The sequence below is a fragment of the Chlorocebus sabaeus genome, chromosome 11 (assembly GCF_047675955.1).
Source record: "Chlorocebus sabaeus isolate Y175 chromosome 11, mChlSab1.0.hap1, whole genome shotgun sequence".
Classification (NCBI taxonomy): domain Eukaryota; kingdom Metazoa; phylum Chordata; class Mammalia; order Primates; family Cercopithecidae; genus Chlorocebus; species Chlorocebus sabaeus.
In genome coordinates, this window is record NC_132914.1 from 33,475,050 (window position 1) to 33,501,432 (window position 26,383).

General features: G+C 40.0%; 1 protein-coding gene and 1 pseudogene across 2 annotated transcripts in view; one reads left to right on the top strand and one right to left on the bottom strand.

The window, feature by feature from the left end:
* The window catches only part of PKP2 (plakophilin 2), a 108,524-nt gene that overhangs the window by 51,711 nt on the left and 30,430 nt on the right, over nucleotides 1-26,383 (bottom strand). For both annotated transcript variants that reach the window (XM_007968132.3, XM_073020618.1), the window contains exon 5: nucleotides 8,522-8,729. In XM_007968132.3, coding sequence (XP_007966323.3) covers nucleotides 8,522-8,729 — 208 coding nt within the window. The remainder of the gene's footprint in view (nucleotides 1-8,521; nucleotides 8,730-26,383) is intronic.
* Nucleotides 19,324-22,990, top strand: LOC119621311 (large ribosomal subunit protein eL33 pseudogene; annotated as a pseudogene).

Genomic DNA, 26,383 nt, shown 5'->3' on the forward strand with positions numbered 1-26,383 from the left:
TTTAGTAGAGACAAGGGTCTCACCATGTTGGTTAGGCTGGTCTCGAACTCCTGACCTCATGATCCACCCGCCTCGGCCTCCCAAAGTTCTGGGATTACAGGCATGAGCCCACGCGCCCAGCCAAAAATTCTTACTTCTTAAATTGACTGTGGTCTGTGCAAAGGAAAGAGGAAGTATAGGTACTCGGAGCAGGCTCCTTTATGAACACAGCAAATGTGGCAGACTTGGCTGAACTCTATGGCAATCATCATCTCCCCTGAAATAACAGTCTGTATACTTAAAGCTTGGTAATTACTCAGTATACTTATATTTGGTCCAACCAATTAGAACACATTAGGCTTCATGCAGTCTTTTGGGCTTAAACAGTTTACTTCCGCTGTGCAAAGGTAGCTACTTTTTGAAACTGTAATCAGATTTCCATTGGAGCCTACACAGAGCTTCCATTAGATACAGTGACACTGGGTCTGGTGTCTTGTGAGGACTAGATTTCTGGCTTATGAGGAGGTCTTTTCCTGATCAAACTAGCATTTGGGGTTAAGGAGTAGTGTCCCTCAGCCACAGGTTTTGTAACACAATGACTTCATTCCTCCCACTTCTCCTTAAGAGGCCCTGGAAGAGGGACAGATAAAACTCAGAAGGTGGTTGAAAACAATTTAAAGGCAAGTCTGAGGTTGAATTTTGGTTACTAAGCTACAAAAGCAAGTTAGAAAGAAGAGAGAAATGAAGAAGAAGAAAAAAAGCTTCTTTAGCTCTAAATAAGCAAACAAATTAATAGTCTCTGCCTGCCAGAAGCTTAAGAACGTGAAGCATAATGACATTTCCTCCTTTTAAAAAGGACCACACAGAGCACTCAAAGGAAAAGTACACCTTACAATAAAAACCAGAGAGGATTAATTGGAACAAAGGGAGTGGAATTTTCCTTCAACAGTCAATATCCTTTAGAGCTTGGCATGCTCCGTTATTTCTACAAAAGTATACGATTTCGGAAGTTTCAGTATAATTTTAGAATTTCTAATATAGGATTTTGCATAGAAATGTCATGCCTGTCAAATTTCTGGGTGGCATGAAAGCTGTGAAAGAACTAAGATGTTCAGCAGAGATTCAGGATTACATATGCTTACACACACACACCCTCAAACAAAATCAGTGAGTAACCAACTACAAACTGGGAAAATATGTACAAGATGAGATAAAAGGTTAATATGCTTAATATATAGAGTTCTTATAAATCACCAAAAAGTGAAACACCAGTAGAAAAATTGGGAAGGTACAGAACACAGAACCAACTGATATTAGGAGCTAATCTACACAGCAATCCATGTACTCTAGTAACTAAAGAAATGCAAATTTAAACAACTAGATATCATTTTGTATCACTAGAGGAGGCAAAACCAGAACCAATGAGTGAAAATTCTAAAGAAGGAGATTTTGGCTCACTGAAAGTATAAACTTCTAAGAGAGCTTTGAAGAAAACAGAAGGAACTACTTGTAAGACCCAGCTCTATCACTGGAGGGAATAAAACTTAGCTTATCCCTTATCAGAAAGTAGACGAGGGCTTTCACCCTGAAATTAAAGTGTTAGACTAGATGAGTGGTTTCCAAATGAGCCCAGTGACAAAACAGACTCACAGTCTTGGGCCATGCCCCAAATTTGCTGAGCCAGAATCTCGGGATGGAGTTCAGGACTTACACTTTAAAAAAATGATTCCAGTTTTGGGCATGACAAAACCAATGGACTAGATGATTCTGAAGAGATGTCCCTTCGATGATCAGATTCTGGACTACCTAATATAATATTTACGGTTTCGGTTTTCATGTGTCTCATCTTTAACTGTTGGTCAATTTATTCATAGTGTCTTAATGTCTACTAGTATAGTTCTTTGTTGCAGATGGTCTGTCTGCCTGTAATTTTCTACCATGAGGCTCTCATTCTAGCCAAAAAGAAAGGGATCTGGACACTGTTAAGGGATATAATTAGAATAATTATCAATTATAAGAGACAATGATAACTCCTATTATCCAGAAATTTATTGCCAACTGTGATGTTTGCAAAAAATAGCTAACCAGTAAAGGGATCTTAGATATTACAACTCATGTTTAATAATAATGGCCTCAGCCGGGCACGGTGGCTCACGCCTATAATCCCAGCACTTTGGGAGGCCAAGGCGGGTGGATCATGTGGTCAGGAGATCAAGACCATCATGGCTAACATGGTGAAACCCCGTCTCTACTAAAAATACAAAAAAAATTAGCCGGGCGTGGTGGCAGGCACCTGTAGTCCCAGCTACTCAGAGGCTGAGGCAGGAGAATGGTGTGAACCAGGGAGGCGGACCTTGCAGTGAGCCAAGATAACGCCACTGCACTCTGGCCTAGGCGACAGAGTGAGACTCCGTCTCAAGATAAATAAATAAATAAATAAATAAATAAATAAATAAATGTAATGACCTCTAGGACAGAAAATATAGTAATTTAACAAATCTGCCTTAACACTTAGGCAGCAAAACTTCCAAATTTTCTGATTAAATAAATGCCTATCTTCAGTGAAAAAGAATGAGGAGGAAAAGATGATGACAATGACCGCTCGAACAAGGACAAGAAAGAAAACTGGTTCTTTTTAACCGTGTTTTTCAAAGCGGTCAAAGAGTGGGAGGATTTGTTTTTGTTTTTGTTTTTTTTTTTTACAATTTCCCTTACATAGATATACCCCTCCTTTCACTTAAATTTTGCAAAACTTACCTGGAATATCAGATTATTTAAAAAGTCATGTATTTCAAGTTATATATAAACCCAGGGTACCTTGTTATACATTATGAATGCAGAATAAAATAATATACAATTACTTAAAGAAAGTACATAATATTTTATAGCAAAACATTTTGAGTATTTTATTAAAATATAGCAATCCAATTAAGTACTTCTACAAAACATGCAGAGATTAATACGCAGTTTCAGCACATTTCACTGACCATCACCTCTGACTCTTTCATATGTAATGAGAGAGGGATAAGAACCCCCGCTGCACTCTTACCATGACTTGTCCGTTTTCATCCAAGGTATATCCCTGCTCACTCCAGCCAATGCTCACTACTCAGTGACCTTGAAGATGAACTTCTGAGACTAAGATGTGCCGTTCTCATTTCAATTACGGGAACACTACCACACTCACTCAGTAAGGGAGAAAGAACAATCTCACCGGGGTTGGGGGGAGTGGGGGTGTCTTTGATCCTAAAGTTCTTTCATTAGAAGAGAAGATCCTAGGCTACTACTGGAAATGTCAGGAAAGTCAGTGAGTTTAGATTCGTTCCCAGTGATGCTAAACTTCTTATGCACGCGTAGAAACAGATGGTTCATTTTGTATATTTTGGCTAGAAAAATGAAGGTCTTATCTTAAAACACACCTGACTCTCTTACTGGTATGTATTCTAGGTATTTCCAGGCCAGAAGACTCTTTCTCACATTTGGTCAGACATCCACAGTTGTTGAGAAACTAACGTGAGCACCACAGTTCATTCTGCGATTAAATATATGGCATGGCAGAAGTGGCAACTTAATATTAAAGGATGCAAATGCGGCTCAGAGACGCCCCTTTCTTCAAAGTTCTGCTGAAAGTCGGGAGGAAACAGAGTAAAATATGGAAAGATGGCATTTGAAATGCTTCAGAGAAGTGAAGTTGAGCCAACTATTGAAGGATGAGCGGGTTCTCCAGGCGGTTTAAGTGTGCAAAAGGATTCCACTCTAAGACAGCAGCAGAGAGACACCAAGACAGAAAACAGGCATAGAGCAGACCAGCAGGTTCTTTAGGATTTCAGAACTTAGGCTGGAAGACGATGAGAGGAGACCCTGCTGCCAATGATCATCAGGCTCACATCATAACACCTTTGTGTGGGATACTACAGAGTACGGGCTTCATCTCACGGGAAGCAGGGAGCACAGTGGGACAGTATGTTTATTAGAAAGACAACACTAGAAGCAGAATGGAGGATGGTCTGGCAATGTGCAATACTGAATCCCAGCGGCCAGGTAAGAAAGAGGCTACTACTGCAGGAGTAGAGCGAGAGATGAAGACAGCTTGAACCAAGGCAGAGACAAGAAGAGAGGGGGCCAGGCACGGTGGCTCACGCCTGTAATCCCAGCACTTTGGAAGGCCGAGGCCAGCGGATCACCTGAGGTCAGGAGGTTCGAGACCAGCCTGATCAACATGGAGAAACCCCGTCTCTACTAAAAATACAAAATTAGCTTGGCATGGTGGCTCATGCCTATAATCCCAGCTACTCGGGAGGCTGAGGCAGGAGAATTGCTCGAACCTGGGAGGCAGAGGTTGCAGTGAGCCGAGATCGCGCCATTGCACTCCAGCCTGGGTAACAAGAGTGAAACTCCTTCTCAAAAAAAAAAAAAAAAAAAAGAATAGAGAGGAAGGGTCAAACAGGAGCAAGGAAGAGCTCTCTGATGGGAGTCTCAAAGACTACAGAAATGAGTCATCACGTGCCTCAAAAGTAGGCAAGATGACAGCAAAACACTCAGATACAACTAGGTTCAAACCTGGGCTTTGTACTTTACTATTTATACAACCTTGGGCAATTAACCCCTCTGAGTCTCATACAGATCATATGTAAATCACCAATTATGCTTCCACCTCTTATGGACTTGTCAGGAGAAACTGGACAAAAAAAATAGAAAGCCCTAGCTTAGTGACCAACACGTAATAGAGAGGTTCAGAAAAAAAAAAAGGTCTAAGCAATAGACCAGTAAGATTCACATATATACTTACTTTCTTTGTGTTTCTAAACAAAGATATAAACGTGTCTATATTAGGTTAACAATTTATTTCCGAGGCCCAGAAAGCCCTTATTTAGCTCTTCTATTAGTAGAGCCACAGGGAGTAATTTAGAAAGATTTGTATCAAATGTTCAAATGTCTGTTCGGTTCAATTAGCATGTAATGAACACCCTCCAGGAGGGATGTTTGGCTTATACTAGAAATCCTGGGTGCTGTACAATCAACTTCCATTTATCAACTCTATAGCTGATCTAATGATGCCTGAATGGTTTCATATGGAATCAACATCACAGAATGTTCTCTGACGTTAGTCTCCTATTGCCTATGCAGGAGAAGAGGAACCGTGCTTCAATGGCTTGTTCCCTCGACACATGCAAGCACACACACACTTCCCAAGCTTTCTAACTACCAGGCACCCTAACTCCAAATCACGCTATTTTCCATGTTTCCTCTAAATGACTGGCAGCTAGCTTCTTTCTGCCTCTTTGCCCTGCTAGTGATGCTCACTTTGCCAGGAATAACTTTCATCCTCCTTCAAAACACCAATCCAAAGCCTATTCCTCTTGTAAGGTCCACAATGAAACAACCCCATCAGGAAATGCTGTCTATTGCTGCTTTTGCATTACAACACAATTGAGAATTGCTACTGAATCTGTATGACCTACAAAGGCTAAAATGTTCACTGTCTTACCCTTTACAGAAAATGTTTGCTTACCTCTGCTCTATGTGAATGGAGGTAAGTGATGAACTTTTTCAGGAGCTATAAAACTAGTAGATGGAGAAACAAAATCCAATGTGGGTGCAGTGGCGTGTCCCTGCAGTCCCAGCTACTCAGGAGGCTGAGGCAGGAGGATCTCATGAGCCCAGGAGACCAGCCTAGGCAGCACAGTGAGATCCCCATCCTTTAAAAAAACAAAAACGAAAACAAAAAAAACCCAAATCCACACCCTTCCTAGGCTGTGATTCTCAGTGCCCAACCTCTGAAAGCTGCTCTGTAAATGTTGGTTAAATGAATGGAATCACTTTTAATTTCTACAGGCATTTTACTACAAATCATGGATATGAAAAGAAATCCCTCATAGGACATGACAAAATGCTGGCAAGAGGGTAGCACGGTACGAGCCAGGCGCCGTGGCTCATGCCTGTAATCCCAGCACTTTGGGAGGTGGAGGCAGGAGGATTGCCTGAGGTCGGGAGCTCGAGACCAGCCTGACCAACATGGCGAAACCCTGTCTCTACTAAAAATACAAAAAATTAGCTGGGCGTAGTGGTGAGTGCCTGTAACCCCAGCTACTTGGGAGACTGAGGCAGGGAGAATTGCTTGAACCCCGGAGGCAGAGGTTGCAGTGAGTTGAGATCGTGCCACTGCACTCCAGCCTGGGCGACAAAGCAAGACTCCATCTCAAGAAAAGAAAAAAAAAAAGAGAGTAGAGAGAGTAGCATGGTACCTCACATAGTTTTATAAAATTAAAATACATCAGAATTTAAAACGTGATATTTAGCAATATGTATATAGCTGGAGGTCATTATCCTAAGCAAATTAATGCAAAAACAAAAAATCAAATACTACATATTCTCACTTATAAATGGGAGCTAAACATTGGGTATACATGGACATAAAGATGACTAAAACAGGGAGGAAAGGATGGGGGCAAGGGTTGAAAAACTATCTATTGGGTACTACGCTGAGTACCTGGATGACAGGACCATTTGTACCCCAAACCTCAGCACCACACAATATACCCATGTGACACACTTGCACATGTAACCCCAAATCTAACATGAATGTTGAATTTTTTAAAAATGTGATATTTTAAGATACAAAGCGAGTAGAGACAATGACAAAGTCTTTATAGAGAAATTAAACCTATCGTATAACTAAATGAATAAGGTAGAAGAGCAAAATATATTCAATTCAATTTAAAACAGTATTTGTGGAGTACTTCCTTTAAAAGTATTTACCAGAACACTGTCAACTATTATACATAGTTAATTTTAAAAAAATCTCTTCTATGATATATATTCTTTGAGCATGTTTCCTCATCTATAAAACTGACATATAACACCTGATAATATCTAGAAACCCAAGGTTTTTGTGATAATTAAATTAGAAAATGTATGTACATCTCTGAGACACTGAAGATATTTAATAAAAATTTACTGATGATTGCACTCAGCTATGCCTCCTGCAATCTTTTTTAATTCTTTTGAGATAAGGTCTCACTCTGTTGCCCAGGCTGAAGTACAGTGGTGCAATCATGGCCCACTGTACCAACCTCGACCTCCTGGGCTCAAGCAATCCTCCCACCTCAGCCTCCCGAGTAACTGAGACTACAGACACACACCACTACCACGCCTGGCTAAGTCCTTATTTTTCGTACAGACAGGGTCCCACTGTGTTGCCCAGGCTGATCTTGAACTCCTGGGCTCAAGCAATCCCCCTGCTTTTGTCTCCCAAAGTGCTGGGATTACAGGCATGAGCTACTGCACCCAGCCCCTCCTTCACTCTTTGTACTGTGTGCAGGGAGCACAAGTGGAGAGCTGATGGTGATGGCAGGGAGAGTGATTTTTCTGGAACATCAATAAATCATTTTCTCTTTTATCATATGACTGTTCATTTAAATGAAACTAGCCCCTCCTCTTCATGCTTAGAGGACATATTACTAACACTGCTGTTTTAATTCTATCTGATTAGTCCATCTCTCCAATTCATTGCATAAAAAGGAGACATTTGCTCAAATCAGTATTTGAACAAAAATGTGAAGTAGACAATCAAAAAAACAAACACATCCAGTTACTCTTCTTTCTTTAAGGTTGCAGTGAGCTAAGGAGGTGGTACTGAGAGGAGTCCAGATAATGGAAAGATTGGAAAAAACAGCTTCTAATATTTGATTAATTTGATTAAATTGATTCTCCACATGGGAAAACTACATGACTCTCCATTTCATTTTTTTTCTAGAGATCCAGCAAGCCGGTTATTGAGCAAATAATACGAACAACTGAGTGTGATTCTTGTCAGTTTTCTTTAGAAGGTTTAGGGCACCTGGGATAACAGTGAAACCCTACATGTTCTTAAACTACAAAGTGGGCTGTTAGTGAATTTAAGCAGAATTTTTATTACAGTGAGTCTTGTCAAGTTGTTTTAAAGACATTTAGTCAAAGGTGCATAGAGTTCCTAATTAAGAATATCAAGCAAAAGCCGCAGAACATTTTCCCTTTCAGAAAAAAGGAATTCAGGCTGGGCGCAGTGGCTCATGGCTCATGCCTGTAATCCCAGCACTTTGGGGGGCCGAGGCGGGCGGACGAGGTCAGGAGTTCGAGACCAGCCTGGCCAACATGATGAAACTAAACTTTAGTAGAAACATGGTGTCTACTAAAAATGCAAAAATTAGCCGGGTGTGGTAGCACATGCATGTAATCCCAGCTACCAGGGAGGCTGAGGCAGAATTGCTCGAACCCCAGAGGCAGAGGTTGCAGTGAGCCAAGACTGTGCCACTGCACTACAGCCTGGGTGATAGAGCAAGATTCTGTCTAAAAAAAAAAAAAAAAAAAAAAAAAGGCAATTCAAATATGGCTCAAATCTGGAGTCTAAGCCAGCAGGTAACCATGTTCCTTTAAAGCCATCTCTAGCATAACAATGAGCCCATCAATCATTTGCTCCAGGAAACTTAAGAAAAAGAGATGACGTAAGGCATCTGGCTGGGGTGCAAATGTGTTACGTTCTACAACGTTCAGTAAGCACTACCTGTTATTTGTTTTTTAGTCTCCAAGTCTCTGGTTTGCTTCAGCACCTGGAGCAGCCGAGGTATCCCATTTAGTTCAGCCACCTCCAATTTGTTGTCATTGTCTTCAAATACTAAGTTTCTCAAGGCCCCACACACAGCTCGCTGAACGTCTTCATTCTGAACTTTTAGGAGCTGCAGAAGCTTGGGGATGCCACGAAGCTGGTTAACCTGGGGAAGAAGTAGATACACATTTCTAATATTAATTTTGATGTGGCATCAAGACATCCAATGTAATACAAACAGATGAAGTTTACTGATGCTGATTAGAACCTTTCTTCATCAACAACTATGTGTAGCACAACTGAGATTCTTGTAGAATATACCCCAGCTATAAGGCAGTTATCTGTCATCAAGGAACTTACAGTAAATTCAGGAAGTTAAGACTGAAACCTATGAAATAATTGAAGGGGAAGATTAAGTTATAAAGGGTGCATAGGTACTAGTTAAACAAAGTTAAGTGATAAAAGCTTGGAGCATAATAAAAATGAAGAGAATTGGGAATCTAGGCAGTAAGGGAAGTTTTATTAAAGAATCCAGAATTACGTATGTTTTTTCCTAAGACAAAACTTTATAGTCCATATAAAATGAATAGCATCACTTTCATTAAAAGAAGTAAAAATGCATTTACTATGTCAACCACAGTAGTAATGCAAACTAACCCTAAATTCTTATACTCAATTGCATTGAGTATTTTAAAAGACTTATAAAACCTATGCAAGCAGTTTACGCAGATAAAATAACTTTACACTTTTAAAATGTGTTATTTAAAAAATATTCCTTCTCTCCAAATACGTAAGAAAGCGCATGCTATTAGAGAAAGGGCACAATCACCAACGGGAAACAAATTGATGGTTTAAATTTTGAAACCTATGGGTGTTTAAGAAGAGGCCAAATAATCCTAATCTAAACAAGGAGATTTCCTGTTTTAGTCTGAAAATATTATCTAAAGAAATTAAAAGGCAGACACAGTGTTGGTGAAATGAAACATTAGGTTGTAGACTGAAGGCTTTCCTTCTTAGGCTTCCATTCACATTTGATTTTGAAACTTTTAAGTTGCCAAGAGCAGTTGGTAAAGATCTCATTTTCACTATCTTAATGCAGAAATTTTGAGGAAGTAAGTTTTCATGAATGGGCATGAGCTTCCCTTTCAGACGAAGTTTGTCACTTAGCAAGGACACCCTAACTGCCAGCAGTTTACGCTCAGCAGAGAGCTGCATGCCTGGCTCGGGGCAGATTTGCATATTTTCTATGTATCAAACTCTAGCCTCCCTTTCATAGACAGATAAATGGTATTTAGGACACAGGCTCCAATATACATATTCTTTTGACAGGACTGGAGAAAAGTCTAGAAAGGTGGAAATAAGTATCAGAATTGTAAAACAATATAAATAATAAAAATAATAGCCACAATAACAACCACAATCATCATAATAAAGCAAAAATTACAACTCCTCTCCCTCCTACTTCTAACATTAAGAAGTGTCAGTATAGTGTTAGGAGTTTTATATACATTATCTAATTAATAGATTGCAAGAACCTTAAGAAGAAAGTACGCTTGATTCCTTTAAGGCTTCACTGGACGTAATAAGGAATAAATACTTCCACTTGCTGACTGCCTTCTGAGGAGACATTTGCAGAACAAGAGACAGATGGGAGAGTGGCCGCAGCAATTCTGTTGGACTGTGTCTAAAGCCATTTAAATGCATGATAAAGATTTCTTAGCTGGCTGGGTGCGGTGGCTTATGCCTGTAATCCCAGCACTTTGGGAGGTCGAGGTGGGCGGATCACGAGGTCAGGAGTTCGAGACCAGCCTGGCCAACAAGGTGAAACCCCGTCTCTATTAAAAATAAAACATTAGCTGGGCGTGGCAGTGCATGTCTGTAATCCCAGCTACTCAGGAGGCTGAGGCAGGAGAATTGCTTGAACCCGGGAGGCGGAGCTTGCAGTGAGCAGAGATGGCACCACTGCACTCCAGCTCGGGCGATAGTGTAAGGCTCCATCTCAAAAACAAACAAAAAAGATTTCTTAGCTGTCAAGTAAATCTGGTCCAACAGATTATTTCATCACTTCATCTATTCCTATTACAGGCTGAGTATCCCTTATCTGAAAATCTGAAATCTGAAATACTTCAAAATGTGAAACTTTTTGAATGCTAACATAATGCTCCAAGGGAGTAATTCAGATCTTGGATTTTTGGATTAGGAAGGCTCAACCAATGTAATGCAAATATTTCCAAATCTGAAAAACCCCAAATTCAAAATACTTCTGGTCTCAAGCATTTTGGATAAGCGACACTTAACCTGTATTATACTTCCTTAAAAGCAAAAAAAAAAAAGAAACACACACACACACCCCACAATTTATGTTAAAACAATCTGTAATTCACATTTCCCTAATTCCCTAATTTTTATTTCATGGTAAGGTTTTAAGGTAAATTCATACTTTCTCTTTTTTTTTTATACGGAGTCTCACTCTGTCGCCCAGGTTGGAGTGCAGTGACATGATCTTGGCTCACTGCAACCTCTGCCCCCTGGGTTCAAGCAATTCTCCTGCCTCACTCAGCCTCCCTAATTGCTGGGATTACAGGTGTGCGCTACCACGCACAGCTAGTTTTTGTATTCTGAGTGGAGATGGGGTTTTGCCATGTCGGCCAGGCTGGTCTCAAATTCCTGACCTCAAGCGATCCACCTACCTTGGCCTCCCAAAGTGTTAGGATTACAGGGGTGAGCCACTGCACCCAGCCAGCTTCCTCCTTTTAATAAGTTAAATTACAGAAAGAAAGGCCTTGACTGGCAAAATAGCGCTGTGGGATATATACCCGTGTCTTCTGGGTGAACCCTGTTATTCTGTTACCATGCCACATTGCCTGTTTTTAAGTTTTTGAGAAAATATAAGTTTACAATATAAATTCACACTGTATAAGCTACATGAACGCCAGATATACCAAATCTTCCCAGTAGCAGTATACATATCAGATGCAAAAACAAAATCCTATTTGTCCTGAGGTACTTTGGCAGCTTTAGACATATTTTATTAACTTAATTCTTAATGTATAAGTTGTCTTCTTCAAAATATGATGGGAAATGGCTTACTGGCCATATTGCATTTCAAGCTGCAATCATAGAATTAGTACAAAGTGACATATGGAAGCCTCCCCAGCTCAGAACAGCTCCCTTACCCTGTCACCTTTATCACCTTGGCTTTCAGCACTTGCTCTAGCCCGGAAAGAGAGAACTACAGACACAGCAGTGCTCCGATAAAGGCTGAAATCTGGCTACAGCTCTACCTACTGTATAACTTGACTCCCTAGTGTCTGGCACTTATCCCAAGTTTAAAAATAGGCTTTAGTTACTTTCATCGATTTTATCAAGCAAATGGATATAAATCCTGCTAAACGCAAAAAGTTAATGCCCTTCTCCTTGCATTTAACTAAAGGATGGTAGGTGATGAATCCTATCCACAGTAGGACCAATGTCAAATATGCTGCTCTTGTCCTTAACATTCAGGGAAGCAGCTGGCACCAGAGAGGTTTGATGAGTTTCCCAATTATACTGAATCCTCGGGGTATTTTTCCCTCCTTTGGGAAAAGGAAAAAAGAAATAGACTAGCATGTTTCAGAACTTCAAAAAAGTTATCATTTGAGTTGGTTTCTAAATACATGAAAGGGCAGAGTCACATATGAGAATCTTAACTCTCTCTGTGGCTTTATTCTGATTATCTTTCCTGTCAATTATAAAATAAGTAAATGACGAGGACTTCTGGTTGCAAATAAGTACAGGGAACGCACGGCCTCTGAGGAGGCAAAGGCTCTCTCCAGCCCCGGAGCCTTTGCTCTCACTTCCTCCTCCTGTCTGGAAGGTTCAGTCCACTCTGCCTCTCTTCCAGCAAAGCCCTATTCATCCTGTGGGATCCAGCTCAAATGTCACCTCCTCTATGAAATGTCACTCCCTTTCTCTGCTTTCCCTCCCATTAGAATTAATCACTCCCTGTAAACTGGCATAACCTTTCAGGAAGGCAAGTGGCAATATGTGTCAAAACTTTTAAAATATTCACTTCTAGTAACCTTTATTGGGAAACAATGTGAAATGAAGACATAGACTAACATGCAAAAATAGTGACTACTTCTTTTATAATAGCGGAAAATAAGAAACCATGAATATCCAGCAGTGGGGGAAGACTGGTTGACAGTTGTCACATACCCATATGTTGAGGTATCCACGGGTGAGGCAGAGCTGACAAAGACACTATTAGCCACACAGTTCCCTCACTAGTCAAATGGGAATTACTGTGTAAGATGAGCAATTACATGTCAGGCACACAGCAGTCACTCAATACAAGGTTGCAACTACCATCACCTTTAACAAGTTAACTGAAAGTGGCCATCAGAGAAATGCAAATCAAAACCACAATGAGATACCATCTCACACCAGTTAGAATGACGATCACTAAAAAGTCAGGAAACAACAGGTGCTGGAGAGGATGTGGAGAAATAGGAATGCTTTTACACTGTTGGTGGGACTATAAACTAGTTCAACCATTGAGGAAGACAGTGTGGCAATTCCTCAAGGATCTAGAACTAGAAATACCATTTGACCCAGCCATGCCATTACTGGGTATATACCCAAAGGATTATAACTCATGCTACTATAAAGACACATGAACACGTATGTTTATTGCAGCACTATTCACAATAGCAAAGACTTGGAACCAACCCAAATGTCTATCAGTGGCAGACTGGATTAAGAAAATGTGGCACACATACACTATGGAATACTATGCTGCCATAAAAAAGGATGAGTTCATGTCCTTTGTAGGGACATGGATGAAGCTGGAAACCATCATTCTGAGCAAACTATCGCAAGGACAGAAAACCAAACACCGCATGTTCTCACTCATAGGTGGGAACTGAACAGTGAGACCACTTGGACACAGGAAGGGGAACATCACACACCGGGGCCTGTTGTGTGGAGGGGGGAGAGAGGAGGGATAGCATTAGGAGATATACCTAAAGTAAATGACGAGTTAACGGGTGCAGCACCAACATGGCACATGTATACATATGTAACAAACCTGTACATTGTGCACATGTACCCTAGAACTTAAAGTATGATAATTAAAAAAACAAAAAAAAATTGTTATAAAAATTCATATGTCATTTAAAAAATGGAATAAGGCCAGGCGTGATTGCTCATGCCTGTAATCCCAGCACTTTGGAAGGCTGAGGCAGGTCAGATCACTTGAGGTCAGGAGTTCAAGACCAGCCTGGCCAACATAGTGAAACCAGGTCTCTACTAAAAATACAAAAAATTAGCTGGGCGTGCTGGTGCCAGCCTGTAATCCCAGCTACTGGGGAGGCTGAGGCAGAAGAATTGTTTGAATCTGGGAGGCAGAGGTTGTAGTGAGCTGAGAAGCACCACTGCACTCCAGCCTGGGCGACAGAGTGAGACTCCATCTCAAAAAAACAAAAAAAATAAAAATGGAATAAAACATCTATGCATTTCTACTTATAAACACAGGCAAAAAGGAAATGAGATTAGGGAATTTGGGAGAAGTGGCAAATGTATGAGTCATAAATAGGATCTGCCATTTTCTATGTTTTCAAATAACGCCTATATTTGTGCACACTTTTAAAAATGGAAATAAAAATTTTCTTTTGTGGGGACAAAGAAAGCTAAATATGCAATTTGATTCAAGATATGTAAATATATGCATTAAAAATTAGAGAACAAACCCAAAATGATAATGGTGAGATTATGGGTACATTTTCTTTTATGTTTTTTAATTTCTCAAATTTCTTATCAAAAACTTGAATTTGTTTTATAATAAGTTTTTGCAAGATATTTATGGCAGTAACTACTTCAATAATGAGATATGAAACAGGCATGAAAATAAGACCATGTTAAGAGGGGTCTTACGACTAAATAAGGGATTTATCTTTTATCCTGCAGGCAATGGGGGCAGTTATCGGAAAGGTCTCCCTGGGGTCCGTGAGGCATGAGACTATTAGGAATGGATAAGAATGGAGACAGGGATGTTAATCTGGAGACAGCTGGATTAACAGAAGATGGTGCTGGGACCAAGCCAGTAGCTCTGAGTAGGGAGGGAAAGATGTGGGTAGATTCCAGATACTTTTAAAAGTAGTATTAATAGGACTTGAAGACTGAGTGACTATGAGAGGTAAGTTAAAAAGAAGGTTCACCACATGTTCTCACTCATAGGCGGGAATTGAACAATGAGAACACTTGGACACAGGATGGGGAACATCATACACCCGGGCCTGTTATGGGGTAGGGGGAGCGGGGAGGAATAGCATTAGGAGATATACCTAATGTAAATGATGAATTAACGGGTGCAGCACGCCAACATGGCACATGTATACATATGTAACAAACCTGCATGCTGTGCACATGTACCCTAGAACTTAAAGTATAATAATAATAAAAAAAAGATTCAAAGTATTCAAGTTTTGGTGTCAAATTACCTGGGTGAACCACCCTCCTACCGTTCACTGACAGGGAACAATATGCTTGGAGTTATTGCCTTGGGGCAGGCAGTGCACCATTATCTGATTGCATTATCAGGACAACTCTTGGTAGGAGAACTATTTCCACTTTATAGGTAAGAAAGCTGAAGCTCAGAGAAGTAAAATATCTTGCCCAAGGGCATCTATGTAATTAGGGTGCTGGGATTCAAATTCAGCTAGCAGTGACTCTTGAGAGTCCATGATTAAGCCACCAATGTCCTGCCTCCCAGCCCAACAGGAAGAACAAGTTCAGAGGGAGGGTTGGAGAGTAGAGAAGAAAAGCAAAAGAAGATAGTAGGTTCAGGCTGGCACGAAGGCTCATGTCTGTAATCCTAGCACTTTGGGAGGCCAAGGTGGGAAGACTGCTTGAGCCCAGGAGTTCAAGACCAGCTTGGGCAATGCAGGGAGATCCCATCTGTATAAAAAATGTTTAAAAATTAGCTGGGCATAGTGGCATGCACCTATAGTCTCAGCTACTCAGGAGGCTGAGACAGGAGGATTGTTTGAGCTCAGAAGGTTGAGGCTCACTGGTCTGCAGCCTGGGCAACAGAGTAAGAACATGTCTGGAAAAAAAAAAAAAAGAGAGAGAGAGAGAGACAGATCAACAGTGTAAAACACCAAAAATCCTAATCAAACAAACAAAATGAGGACTGAAAAGCTGCTACTGGTTTTAAAAGTATTATGATTTAAAATTTTGATCTCTATGTCCAAATTATAATTTTCTTTCATACATACATTTAAAAACTATAGTACCATGTTTAATATAAGGATTTTTCAAATGTTCTTGGGTTATAACATTATAATTCTTAGGCTTTCTATGAAGCATATACATTTTTAGTTTTGCATATAATTTTCATGTTTCATCATTCTCAAAACCAGTCTTTGTTCTAGTTTTATCTCTGAGTAATGGTCAAGCCAGCAAACACAACTTCAATCCTGTGTGTAAGCAAAATGATATTTTTAATCAAATTAGTAATTTAAGAGATAGTAGAAATCTAGCCCAACTTGGGCAACAGAATAAAAATTCCAGTAATTTGTAATACGAAATCGAAGCATACATAATGATGCCTAGTTTTTAAAAACTGGGAATAGGCCCTGGTGTGGCGGCTCATGCCTATAATGCCCAGCACTTTGAGAGGCCGAAGTGGGAAGACTACTTGAGCCTAGGGGTTTGTGACCAGCCTGGGAACACAGGGAGACCCCATCTCTATGAAAAAAAAAAAAATTAGCCAGGCATGGTGCTATGTGCCTGTGGCTCCAAGCTACTTGGGAGGCTAAGGTGTGAGGAATGACTCCCAGAGGTCAAGGCTGCAGTGAGCCATGATCACACCATGCACTCCAGCCTGGGCAACAGAACAAGACCCTGTCTCAAACAAACAAACAAAACTCCCCCAAAACCAGGGATAAACAAATATTTAAAGATTTAAAGATATTTAAATCTAAATATTAAAACAAGTATTTAAATATTTAAAGACAAATATTTAAAGATTTATCTCTGACTAGCTATTAAAGGATCAATATTTAGCCCCATTCCCTTCACCTATATGTATAAAGAAGGTTCATCACTAGCTAAATATCTTCTAAAATCCTTACTCATTCTTCCTATGGAGCAAATAGGCAAAGGGTCAGTGAGAAATACTCCATAATTACACAACTTTTGAAATAGAAAAGTCTAGATGTAGGGATAGGTCTTTTAAAGCAATATCTAACATACAGACATCGAGATGAAAAATATTGAGTTTGATCTCACAAGAATTTTAAAATCCTGCATGATGAAAGATACCATAAACAAAGTTAACAACAACAACAAAAATAGAACAGGAGAAACTATCTGCCACATAAGTAACAACAGATTAATATGTGTAATAGGTAAAGAGCTGTAAGTCATTACGAAAGAAACATATCTTAGTAGAAAAAATACACAATGGATTAAAAATGACAATTCACTGAAGAAATACAAAGTCAAAAACCACACCAAAAGGTGCTCAACTTCATGAATAATTAATGAATGCAAGTGAAAAAAAAAAAAAAAATCAGCAGAAGCTCTTTTGTGTGACCCTTCCTCAACTGAACTGCAAGGTTTACCAACCACATGCTCTTTACCCTCTGTGAAACCTCCTTGATTCTCAGAGTACTATCAAAGCTGGTAGGTTACTCTATTTGAGCCTTTGCACTTCTATTTCTACCAGTTGAGTTACATGTTTACCAATAGTAATTTAGGTTTGTTTCCCAGTGTATTTATGTCAAATGTATTTGTTATAATTATGTAATTTACTTACCTATTCTATAAATGGATGGAATATAAGTATAGAAAGAGTACTTATTTCGCTGAAAATTAATCTGAATATTTTGGAAAGACTAGATGAAGGTGAAAAGCTTAAGAGAGCTCTGTAATTAGTGGTGGGTAGAATTAATGTAAGAGACTAGAATTTGAACTCAGATGAATTAGTTCCATTAAGTTCTCATTCCACTTTAAACTTAAACTAAAAATGGCAGATGATCTATAATGGGCATAGTTTATGCATGCAAGATGATGACAAATTCTAGAAAAGTGTTTATCACTTTAAAAAATAACTTTCTCAATAACGTTTTTTGTGTGTTTGTATGACAGAGTCTCTCGCTGTTGTCCAGGCTGAAGTACACTGGCATGATCCTGGCTCACTGCAACTTCTGCCTCCTGGGTTCAAGCTATCCTCCTGCCTCAGCCTTCTGAGTAGCTGGGACTACAGGTGCGTGTCACCACGCCAGTTAATTCTTGTATTTTTAGTACAGATGGGGTTTCGCCATGGTGACCAGGCTGGTCTTGAACTTCTGACCTCAGGTGATGTGCCTGCCTTGGCCTCCCAAAGTGCAGGGATTACAGGTATGAGACACTGCACCTGGCCCTCAGTAACTCTTTGGACAACTACTAGTCTTGATTTCAAAATATAAGAAAATTTCTATGATAATGAAATGCCTATTTTTGCTTCTCAGATTAACAAAAACAAACAAAAGAATAATACCTTGTGGTAGTAATGGTACACAGAAATGAACACTCTGATAAAATGTTGATGGGAGTGTAAACTTGTACAGTTTTTCGGAGGACTTATTGGGGAGTTATTTATCAAAATTAAAAATGACTCGATAGTAATTAACAACTCAACTTGCCTACTGCCTGAAACAAAAATTGGACAAAGCATACAATGGTTTCAATAACTGAATATTAGTAAATGATGGATAGCGATCCCTTAGATATCACTGCCTTGGGAGAGTTCCCAGGCTACGGGGCAGCGAGAGAAAACCTAAGTGAAACTCAATAGAGTTGAGGGCACAGAGCTCAGAGTCTGAGAAGACCAAAGGGGCGAATTTTTTCAGAAAAGAGTACCACAGAGAAAAGAGCCGAACAGAAAGGGAGCTCCTGAGATCTGCAGAGGACCTGCCCGCTAGTATTCAGTAGAGTATTAATTAGTGCACATGGTATGAGGAAACTGTCTGAGGCCAGGGAAATAATCATCCAAAAGGATTTAAGGGAACAGCTCCCCATGTTCACACAGGCCTAGGAACAATGACTATTTTTGTCAGCCAGCCAGAAAAATCTCAAAAATTCCTGCTACATTAGGTAGAGTTCTCAGAAGTGTCTTGCCTTAAGAAGTAGGGATTCATGATCTCTAGAATAAATGCTGCTCTGGTTCCCCTTAACGAATCTTAAAAGTAGAATTTGAGTGCAAGGAGAGGGAAAGCATTAGGACAAATACCTAATGCATGCAGGGCTTAAAACCTAGATGACGGGTTGATAATGCAGCAAACCACCATGGCACATGTATACCTATGTAACAAACCTGCACGCTGTACATGTATCCCAGAGCTTAAAGTAAAATTTTTTTAAAAAGTAGAACTTGGTCTGGGCGTGGTGGCTCAGGCCTGTAATACCACCAATTTGGGAAGCCAAGGTGGGTGGATCACGAGGTCAGGAGTTTGAGACCAGCCTGGCCAGCATGGCAAAAGCCCATCTCTACTAAAAATACAAAAATTAGCCCAGCATGGTGGCGCGCGCCTGTAATCCCAGCTACTTGGGAGGCTGAGGCATGAGAATCGCTTGAACCCAGGAGGTGGAGGTTGCAGTGAGCCGAGATCACACCACTGCACTCCAGCCTCTGGGACAGAGCAAGACTCCATCTCAACACAAACAAACAAACAAAGTAGAATTTGAAAGGATCAAACTGTTTCCAAGTACCTTAACTGCACCCAGAACAAAGCTCAATGACCCACAATGTGGAGAAAAGCCAATCAATCACAAGCTACCTAGAACAGACACAGATGTTAGAATTAGCAGACAAGAACATTAAGGTAGCAATTTTATCTGTCTTCCGTATGTTCAAAAATCTTGAGCAAAGATGGAACATGTTAAATAGAAACACATAAGACATAAAAATACTGAAATCTAACTTTTAGAGATGAAAACTACAATGAAGAAAAAATACACTGAATAAGATTAATGGCATATTAAACACATATTAACGTATTAATGGCATATTAAACACATATTAAGAGATTAGCAAACTTACAGCATAGGAATTGAACTTGTCTAAAAACACAGAGAAAGAAGACTAAAAAAGAAAGACCTAAAGAAGCCTAATATGTATGTGATTGTAGTTCCCACAGGAGGAATAGAAAAAATGTGAAATTTTTCTAATTTTGATGAAAAGTAGAAACTCACAAATCTGTGAAGCTCAGTGAACTCCCAAGCACAAAAAACTAAGAGAAACTACACTAAGGCACATGTGACCAAACTGATCAACACCAGTAAGAAAAAGAAAATCTTAAAAGCAGCCAGAGGGGGTTGGAAAAGACACATGTATGGAGGAAGAAAGATAAGGATGACAGGAGATTTCTTGTCTAAAACAATGTAAGTGATGCAAGTGAGAAGACAGTGGAGCAACTTTCTTTCTTTCTTTGAGACAGAGACAGGCTGTCGCCCAGGCTGGAGTTGCAGTGGTGCGATCTCAGCTGACTGCAACCTTTGCCTCCTGGGTTCAAGTGATTCTCCTGCCTCAGCCTCCTAAGTAGCTGGGATTACAGGCACCCGCCACCATACCTGGCTAAGTTTGTATTTTTAGTAGAGACAGGGTTTTACCATGTTGCCCAGGCCGGTCTTGAACTCCTGGCCTCAAGTGATCTGCCCACCTCAGTTCTCCAAAGGGCTAGGATTACAGGCGTTAGCTACCGCACTGTGGCCAACTTTCTTTTTTTTTTTTTTTTTTTTTTTTTTTTTAAATTTATTTATTATTATTAAACTTCAAGTTGTAGGGTACATGTGCACAACGTGCAGGTTTGCTACATATGTATACTTGTGACATGTTGGTGTGCTGCACCCATCAACTCGTCATTTACATCAGGTATAACTCCCAATGCAATCCCTCCCCCCTCCCCCCTCCCCATGATAGGCCCCGGTGTGTGATGTTCCCCTTCCCGAGTCCAAGTGATCTCATTGTTCAGTTCCCACCTACGAGTGAGAACATGCGGTGTTTGGTTTTCTGTTCTTGTGATAGTTTGCTAAGAATGATGGTTTCCAGCTGCATCCATGTCCCTACAAAGGACACAAACTCATCCTTTTTTATGGCTGCATAGTATTCCATGGTGTATATGTGCCACATTTTCTTAATCCAATCTGTCACTGATGGACATTTGGGTTGATTCCAAGTCTTTGCTATTGTGAATAGTGCTGCAATAAACATACGTGTGCATGTGTCCTTATAGCAGCATAATTTATAATCCTTTGGGTATATACCCAGTAATGGGATGGCTGGGTCATATGGTACATCTAGTTCTAGATCCTTGAGGAATCGCCATACTGTTTTCCATAATGGTTGAACTAGTTTACACTCCCACCAACAGTGTAAAAGTGTTCCTATTTCTCCACATCCTCTCCAGCACCTGTTGTTTCCTGACTTTTTAATGATCGCCATTCTAACTGGTGTGAGATGGTATCTCATTGTGGTTTTGATTTGCATTTCTCTGATGTGTGGCCAACTTTCAGTACTAATATTTAGAAACGGTCAACCTAGAATTCTAAAGCCAGTGAAAATACCTTTCAAAAGCAAAGATGAAATTCTTTTCCAGACATACAAAAGCTGAAATAATGCAGGTTTGCTGGTGATTAACTAAAATATTTTTTAAAAATTCTTCAGGCTAGGCGCAGTGGCTCACGCCTGTAATCTCAACACTTTGGGAGGCCGAGGTGGGCGGATCACGAGGTCAGGAGATCGAGACCGTCCTGGCTAACACGGTGAAACCCCGTCTCTACTAAAAATACAAAAAATTAGCCAGGCGTGGTGGCGACGCCTGTAGTTCCAGCTGCTCAGGAGGCTGAGGCAGAAGAATGGTGTAAACCTGGGAGGCGGAGCTTGCAGTGAGCCCAGATCGTGCCACTGCACTCCAGCCTGGGCCACAGAGCCAGACTGCATCTCAAAAAAACAAAACAAAACAAAAATTCTTCAAGTAGGCCAGGCGCGGTGGCTCACACCTGTAATTCCAGCACTTTGGGAGGCCAAGGTGGGTGGATCACCTGAAGTCGGGAGTTTGAGACCATCCTGACCAACACGGAGAAACCCCGTCTCTACTAAAAATACAAAATTAGCCAGGCGTGGTGGCGCATGCCTGTAATCCCAGCTACTCAGGAGGCTGGGGCAGGAGAATCACTTAAACCTGGGAGGCGGAAGTTGCGGTGAGCCAAGATCGCACCATTGCACTCCAGCCTGGACAACAAGAGTGAAACTCTGTCTCAAAAAAAAAAGAAAAAAGAAAGAAAAGAAAAGAAAATTCTTCAGGTAGTCTGGGCATGGTGGCTCATACCTATAATCCCTGCACTTTGGGAGATAGATCACTTGAGGAGGATCCAAGTGGATCACTTTGAGAGGCGGGTGGATCCCTTCAGGTCAGGAGTGAAAGACCAGCCTGGTCAACATGGCAAAACCCTACCTCTACTAAAAATACACAAATTAGCCAGGCCACGTAGTGCCCACCTGTAATTCCAGCTACTCAGGAGGCTGAGTCAGGAGAATTGCATGAACGCGAAAGGTGGAGGTTGCAGTGAGCCAAAATCACGCCACTGCACTCCAGCCTGGGCGACAGAGCGAGACTCCATCTCATAAATAAATAAATAAATAAATAAATATTCTTGCTTCACCATCTTGGATCCTGGGGAGGTCTGCTAGGAACAGGACTTCTAAAAGGAAATACGTCTGGAAAGCAGGCTGTAGTCCAAAGCCATTTTTGCTGGCTATAAGTGGGGTCTCCAGAACCAAAGGGAATACATCTCTTCTTAAAATTAAAGGTGTTTATGCCCGAGAGGAAACAGAATTCTATTTGGGCAAGAGATGTCCTTATGTATACAAAGCAAAGAACAACATGGTGACTCCTGGTGGCAAACCAAACAAAACCAGAGTGATCTGGGGAAAGGTAACTTGGGCCCATGAAAACAGTGGCATGGTTTGTGCCAAATTCTGAAGCGGTCTTCCTGCTAGAGCTATTGGACACAGAGTCCAAGGGATGCTGTACCCCTCAAGGATTTAAACTAATGAAACAATAATAAATAAAAGTGGGTTTGTAAAAAACAAAACAAAACAAAATTTTAGGTAAAGGTAAATGATCACAGTATCTACACAAACAGATAAAGAGCACTGGGGCAACTTAGATCAAATGGACAAATCCCTTGAAAGACACAAACTACCAAAGCTCACTAAAAAAGCAACAGATAGCCCAAATAGCCCCGCAGCTGTTAAAGAAACTGAATTTGTAGCTAAGCCTTCTACACATGAAAAACTCCAGGCTGAGATGGCTTCATTGCTGAAGTCTACCAAACATTTAAGGAAGAAATAATACCATTTCTAACCAAACTCTTTCAAAAAACTGAAAAGAAGGGAATACTTCCTAGTTAATTCTATGAGACTAGTATTACCCTCAATTCAGAATCAAAGACACTAAAAGTACAGATCATGTCTTTTATACATACAGACATAAAATTTCTTAACAAGATTTTAACAAATCTAGTCATAAAACCTACAAAGTGATAGTACATCATAACCAGGTGGGGTTTATGAATGGAATAATATTTCAAAATCAATCAAGGTAATTTACCATAATGGCAAAATTAAAAACCCTAAAAATATTTCAATAAATGCATAAAAAGCATCTGACAAAATCCAACATCCATTTGTGATTCAAAAACTCCATTAAAGCAGGAGTAGAAGGGAAGTTCTTCAACTTGATATGGTCATTTATAAAAAACCTACAAGGTTGGGCGTGGTGGCTCATGCCTGTAATCCCAGCACTTTGGGAGACTAAGGCAGGTGGATCACGAGGTCAGGAGATCGACACCATCCTGGCTAACACGGTGAAACCCCATCTCTACTAAAAATACAAAAAAAAAAAAAAATTAGCTGGGCATGGTGGCGGGCGCCTGTAGTCCCAGCCACTCAGGAGGCTGATGCAGGAGAACGGCGTGAACCCAGGAGGCAGAGTATGCAGTGAGCTGAGATCGCACCACTGCACTCCAGCATGGGCGACAGAGCAAGACTCTGTTTCAAAAAAAAAAAAAAAAAAACCTACAGGTAGCATAATATTTAAGGGTGAAAGAAAGATTGAATACTTTTGCCCTGAGATCAGAAACAGGATAATATGCCCACGCTCACCATTTCTTTTCCAGATTGTAGGAGAGGTTCTAGCCAGTACTCTCTCTCTCTCCATATATATATACACACACACACACACATAAAAATATATATATATTACATATGTATTATCTATTCTATATACTAGCAATGAACAACCAAAAATATAAATTAAAAAGTATCATTTATAATAGCAGCTGGAAATATGATAAACTTATGGATAAATCTAAGAAAAGACATGAAAGACCTCTACAGTAAAAATTATAAAACTCTGCTGAGAAAAACTGAAGACCTAAATAAATGTTAAGATGTACCATGGTCATGGGTCACAAGACTCAATATTGTTAAGATGTCAATTTTCTCCTTATTGATCTACAGATTCAGTGCAATCTCTAACAAAATCCCAGCAATTATTTTTTAAGAAATTGACAAGCTGATTCTAAACTTCAGATGGAACTGCTGAAGATGTAGAATAGCCAAAACTTTGAAAAAGAATCAAATGGAAGGACTAACATTACCTATTTCAAGACTTACAAAACTATAGTAATCAAGACAGTGTGGAATTTGAAAAAGACAGACAAATAGTCTTCATCTTTGCTGAAGACTAATTACTCTGGGATTATTACCTAACGTGTCTGTTTCTCTGAATCAGATGATGAGAAGCTGGCCCCTTTCTAGGTGAAGGCTTTTTGAAAGTAAGACGTGGTTGACTTGAGTCATATTTATTTGCACTAGGACGTAAGCATGCTTCACATCCCCAGTTTTATATAGTATCCTCAAAAAATCAATTTTCTCAAAATTCATTTAGGAAATAATACTTGGGAATAGTAAACATTCAAAAATAATCTTACAGGCCGGGTGTGATGGCTCACACCTGTAATCCCGGCACTTTGGGAGGCTGAGGTGAACGGATCACTTGAGGTCAGGAATTGGAGACCAACCTGGCCAACATGGTGAAACCTCGACTCTACTAAAAAAATACAAAAATTAGCCATGCATGGTGACACATGCCTATAATCCCAGCTAGAATGGCTTGAACCCGGGAGGCGGAGGCTGCAGTGAGCCAAGATTGCACCACTGCATTCCAGTCTGGGAAACAGAGTGACTCTGTCTCAAAAAAAAAAAAAAAAAAAAAAAGACAAACAGATCAATAGAACAGAATACACAGTCCAGAAATAGACTCACACATATTTGATCAATTCCTTTTCAGCAAAGATACAAAGACAATTCAGTAGTGAAATAAAAGTCTTTGCAACAAATGACACCTGAACAATTAAATTTACATATATCAAAAAAAGGAACTTCAGTCCACATCTTACAATATATAAAAAATTAACCACAAATGGACCATAGAACAACTACAAAATATAACATTTAAAAAATTTCTAGAATAAAATATAGATTATCTTCTAACCTTTGAATAGGGAACGATTTCTTGGATACACAGGAATCTCATTATTAAATCTCATTAAAATGAAAAACTATTAGGAGAATGAAAAAACAAAGCGCAACTGGGAGAAAATAATTCCATATTATATATCTGGAAAAGGTCTTGTGTATAGAAGATATTCAAAAGTTTCAAAATTCAGTAATAAGAAAACAAAACACAAAAAAATGGGCAAAAGAATTGAATACACATTTCACCAAAGAAGACATATAAGTGGCAAATAAGCACATAAAGAGATGTTCTGGCTAGGTGTGGTGGCTCATGCCTGTAATCCCATCACTTTGGGAGGCCAAGGTAGCCGGCTCCTTTGCCCAAGTTGGAGACCAACTTGGGCAGCATGGTGAAACCCCGTTTCTACAAAAAATACAAAAATCAGCAAGGTGTGGTAGTGCACCGGTAGGCCCAGCTACTTGGCAGGCTGAGGTGGGAGGATCACTTGAGCCCGAGAGGTGGAGGTTGCAGTGAGCCTAGATTGTGCCACTGCACTCCAGCCTGGGCAACAGAGGCAGATCCTATCTCAAAAAAAAAAAAAAAAAAAAGGTTCAAACCCTTTGTCATTGGGGAAATGCAAATTAAAATCATAATAAAACACCTCTACAAACTTACAGACTAACATTAAGGCTCACTATATCAAATGTTAAGATAAGGAGGAACTGGAACTCTCATAAATTGCAAGTGGGAATGTGAAATGGCACAGCTACTTTGTAAAATGGTTTCACAGTTTCTTAAAAAGTCAAACATACACCTATCATACCATCCAGGCATTTATGCCTACGTATTTACTCAAGAGAAAGGAAATCATATGTCTACATGAAGTCTTGTACACAAATGTTCACGGTAGCTTTATTTGTAATAGCCAAAACTGACACACACGACATGGGTAAATCTCAAAAGACTTACTCTGAGTAAAAGAATTCAAACCAAAAAAAGCTTATATTCTATATGATTCCATTTATACAAAATTCTAGAAAATTCAATCTAATCTATAGTGACAGAAACCAGATCACGACTGGGCATGGTGGCTCATGCTTGTAACCCCAGAACTTTGGGAGGTCGAGGAAGGAGAATTGCTTGAGCCCAGGTGTTCCAGACCAGCCTGGGGGCAACATAGTGAGACCCCCATCTCTACAAAAAATACAAAAATTAGCTGGGCATGGTTGTGTGCACCTACAGTGCCAGCTACTCAGGAGACTGGGGTAGGAGG